The 4,517-nt window shown below is 45.2% G+C and overlaps 1 protein-coding gene across 1 annotated transcript; it reads right to left on the bottom strand.

The window, feature by feature from the left end:
- Positions 1-711: 711 nt before the first annotated feature.
- On the bottom strand, positions 712-4,212 carry C7H2orf69 (chromosome 7 C2orf69 homolog). Its single transcript, XM_085227696.1, has 2 exons — positions 3,837-4,212; positions 712-2,502 (listed from the first exon to the last, which is right to left on the bottom strand). The coding sequence occupies exons 1-2, from the start codon at positions 4,206-4,208 to the stop codon at positions 1,663-1,665; spliced, it is 1,212 nt and encodes a 403-aa protein (XP_085083822.1). The 5' UTR covers positions 4,209-4,212; the 3' UTR covers positions 712-1,662.
- Positions 4,213-4,517: the final 305 nt, after the last annotated feature.

Below are 4,517 nucleotides of genomic sequence, written 5' to 3'. Positions count from 1 at the left end.
CATAGCTCCCTTCCACATCAGTTTAAAGTATGCATAATTCTTTCCATTGCTCTTGATATTTTGAGTTTTTAAATTAGTTTTCTGAGTTCAACAAAGTTTTCTCATTCTTCAGTGGTCATTAATATGTGCATCAACATTGCAAGAGATGTCAGAACACAGTCTCCAATGAAACCTGCATATTCAAAATATCCCAATAGAGGAAAGACGACCCAGGTCTTTCCTTCCACAATTTAAGAATAACAAGAAGCAAAAAACAGGGGGAAAGGTATGTGAACAATGTTGAACAAAAAACTGTTTTTCAGAACTGAATTTGTCTCTACAATTTTCACTAACTTGCTTTTGTATTTCTATCCTTCAAGAAATCCAAAGCCATTTTAAGCCAAGGTTCATCGTTGAAAAGCTGCAGTTATCTTTAAGGATTCACTAGTATTTATTTGTAGATAAATAGGAAAAGTTGTTTACAACCAAAAAAAAGCCCTGCATTATGTCCATCTTTCATGTTGAAAAATACTCAGGTTCAAGGCAAGAGCAAGATTTGTCTGGCTTTGTTTTTAGATAGAATTCGGTGTTGGGTTTGTTTTGTTTTTCATTTTTAATTTCTTGTCTAGAACATTGAGCTTTGAATATAGATTCTTGGGCGGATCTACGAGCAGCTGCTGCAATACGTGTAAAGGAGAGAACAGTTCTACAAACAGAAGAACTACAAAACAGTGACAGGCAACAGCCTAAAATTTTTAATGCAACTTCTCATACACTATGTACTTACGGCTTGATTTAGATGAACGCTAATCCTGCAGTTTGAAAGAAAAACTTCCATCAGTCCAAGATCAGAAGGGCTAAAGATTCCTCTTGAGCTGAAAATGCAGATATGACTGCTGGTCCTTACAGAAGTTAGTCAAAACAATAGCAAGGTATGTTGAAACAGCAATAAACTACACCCTTACAAACATTCTTGGTCACTCAACATAGCTGGGTCTAAATTTTCAAGCTCCCAGGCAAAATGGCTATTCACAAGCAGATGCTGTGCAATGAGTTAAGGAAACTTTGTAGCCACAGAAAAGGCAAGGCGCTCATGAAGAAGAAAAATAGATTGGCACTATTGTTCCAAAAGTAAATACTGATGACTTCTTTTCAACTAGGAGAAACTTTACAAAACTGGAAGATTTAGTTAACTAGAGGAAACAATTTCCAACTCTATTTGAGAGCTGATATTGCTTTAACAGTCATTATCCTTACACCAAAAAACTAAAGAAAATAATGGACAGAGACCAAAGTTTTTAGCCCTGGAAGCTACTAAGTTGACCTATCCAGGCATGTGAAAGTCTCGAGTACTTAAAATTCCCACTGAAGGCAGCATATGACTTTAGACATCCAGGACTAAAAATTCTGCCAATAATTTAACAATAAATGCTCACATAGCAGAAAACATTTATAGAATAACTCATCATAACAGTTTTTTCTTTTCTTTTCAGGTATCAAATGATGACGTCTTGCAGATGTCCTCCTTGAAGCTACTTGAAATGCATATATGGCAGCTATTAGTAACTCAGGTCTGATTTAGTATTCTCTTCAGAAAGCATCTGCTCAAAGCTGTAAATCTAGATAACAGGATTTACCACATCAAAAGTGCTTTTGCAATGAATATACTATTTAGATACAGTCTCAAAATACTTCATGAACTCTGAAATGGTTATCTAGGGAGGGAACTTCATCAGCAAAATGTAGTTGATCATTTATTTCCACACCAAGTTCTTCAAGTATCTGTACAAATTTCTCATGTTCTCTCCCAATCCATGACCTCATTGTGTCAAACACTTGATATGGTGTAACGTGAGAATGAACTTCAATTCCTGTCTGTGCAAGCTCTTTCAGCACTTCAGGATAAGTAACCCAAGTATTGCTTCCTCCAGAGTGACCACCATCCAACCAGTAAATGGCTTTTATGTTTTTTAGGAAGGCATCTGTATTCTTGTCTTTCTTAGCTTCTTTCAGCTCATAAAGCAGCTGGTTCAAAACCACACAACCTTTACTGAAGCCAATCAAAGTAAATGACACAGCACTTACAGCAGATGGTACGATGAAGTTCATGGTGGATTTATTAGAGCATTCACAATCTTTCTCTCTTTCTGTGGATGAGCAGCCATTTGCTGTAGGAACAGACTGTGGCTCTGATTTATGAGCAGATACTTTTGCATCCTTGCTGAAACCATGTGTGGTTGTCTGGGACTGCAGAATATTCTGAGAGAGTCTGAATGCATTAACTAGCAACGCGTGGAGATGCTTGAAAGCTCCAAAGTCGGTGCTGTGCTCTGGTGCTCCAAACATGTTGCTAGCCACAAAGTTGTCATAACAACTGAATTTGTGCAAGTGCATTCGAGAACATTTTATGACCCAAATAAAACTATCAGGGAATCGGTGAGCAAGTATGGTAGCAACATTTTCGAAACTCCAGTGCTCCCACTGAAAGTTTTCTGGGTGGCAAGACATGATGTCATAATAGTTCTGAAAAATTAAAAAATAGAAAAGACGCATTACTACATTGAAAAAACAGCTCAGCTCCATCTAGTATATTCACAAGAAGGGATTATGACTGAGGGACCTGTTTCACACTACAAAGATGTTCTAGGCTAGGCTCTGAGAACAAGAAACATGCTACAGAAACTGCTACATTAATTTACCTATTCTACTTCAATATTTTTACCGCACACTTTTTACATCCTCAAAATCAAAATAATAAAAGTAATTATCTTGAAGTACACATCATTTCTGTAATATTACTCCAAAAGGAGATTAAAGTATTACTCATTTTAGTATGACACAGAAACATAGAATTGCTAACGTTCGGAAGGAACTTTAAAGCCCATCCAGATCCAGCCCCCTGCCATGGGCAGGGTTGACAGCCACTAGATCAGTCTGCCCAGGGCCCCATCCAACCAGGCCTTGACTGCTTGCAGAGATGGGATCCACAGCTTCCCTGGGCAGCCCATGCCAGCACCTCACCATTCTCTGAGTCAAGATTTCTTCCTTAAATCTAACCTAAATCTCTCCTCTTTCAGTTTAAAGCCATTCCCCCTTGCCTTATCACTATCAGATCGTGTAAAAAGTCAGTCCCCCTCCTGATTGTAAGCTCCCTTTGACTACTGCAAGGTCACACTGAGGTGTCCCTGGAGACTTCTTTTCTCCAAGCTAAACAAGCTCAGCTCCTTTAAACTTTATTTATAGAAAAAGTGCTCCAAAACACATAATTATAATGTATTTACTCCACTTGCAGAAATATTGTTTGCCCTATTACAGGCAAACAATAGACTTGAATCTTCAGGAATCGGTTTTCTCATGCATGATCCTCACCCTGAATCCCTACCAGCAGAGAACACGGGTCAGTTACACGTACTGAGGACAACACAAGCTCTGGATAAGGCATAAGCAGCAGCGGCAGCCCAAAGGGTTTTCTTATATCACCCTGACCCTTGAAATGGTAGTTACGTGCTACCAGTGCGTGCAGTCACCGCGTGCTCTGCGGCGTCCCTTCGACGTCTGTCACCTTAGGGACAACACGTGCCTCCTTACAGGCACGGTCTTTAACACCTAGAAAGCACCCGTGCTATCTGACCGTGCTATCCATAAATCTACTCAGGAAAACTCCCGGTTTTCCAATTCCCTCACCTCTGCAAAGACACGCTTTGACACAGCCCCAGACGCAGCCGCCAGCAGCGACGCCCCGAGCACTATTTACAGACGCTTCCCCTCAGCTCCACGCGGCGCGCAGGGCCAGCTCCCTCAGCCGCGGGATTCCTGCCGCGGGCTCCCCGCTCCCGGCCCCGCACCCCGCCCCGTACCTGCACGTCCCCCGGAAAGTACACGACGTGATGCTGAGGCGGCGCCGGGCCGCGCGGAGCCGGGGGCAGCAGCAACAGCAGCTCGTTGGCCCGCTGCGGCTCCGCGCCCGTCACCTCCGGCAGCCGCAGCCACGGCGGGCTCAGCCGCGCTGAGGAGAAGCCGCCGCCGCCGCTGCTCGCGGGCCCCGCGGCGCATGCGGCCGGCGTCCCGCAAAGGCTCATGCTCCCGCCCAGGCCGAGGGCGGCGGGGCCGATCAGCCCCCGCAGCAACGAAGCTGCGCCCGTCCAGCAGCGCCCGCTCATGGGGCCGCCGACCGTCGCCCGCAGCCCAACCCACAGCGCGCCTGCGCGCCACCCCCACGGCCCGCCCATCGGTGCCACCGCCCCCTGAGGAACCCTCAAAGGGCGGTGCACGTGCGCCCATGACGGCCGCGCCTCAGTGGTGACGTCATGGAACTTTGAAATAGAGCGGGAAGGGAAGTGAGGGGCTGCTGCGTGGCGGCTCTGAGGAAACGGTGCGGGGCTGGGTTGGTGGGAACGTCTGTGTTCTTCCTCACCGCGCTTCTGGGCGCCGCTACCTGTCAGCAGGGCTCTGAAGGGTGTATTTGCTGACATGACTTACTCGCGGCCCCTTGGTCTCGTCCTGTATTTGCTAAGTGATGCTGCGATGGTAGTGCCTGG

This window comes from Meleagris gallopavo, chromosome 7, assembly GCF_905368555.1.
Source record: "Meleagris gallopavo chromosome 7, MGAL_WU_HG_1.1, whole genome shotgun sequence".
Lineage (NCBI taxonomy): Eukaryota > Metazoa > Chordata > Aves > Galliformes > Phasianidae > Meleagris > Meleagris gallopavo.
The sequence above is the reverse complement of the archived record's forward strand: the minus strand, read 5'-3'. Positions and strand labels throughout refer to the sequence as shown.

Bases quoted from the DNA above. Each gene is read 5' to 3' on its own strand.
- C7H2orf69 (XM_085227696.1), bottom strand. From the start codon at position 4,208: ATGGGCGGGCCGTGGGGGTGGCGCGCAGGCGCGCTGTGGGTTGGGCTG. The intron at 2,503-3,836 runs GTACGGGGCGGG...TTAATTTTTCAG, and splicing joins ACTTTCCGGGGGACGTGCAG to AACTATTATGACATCATGTC.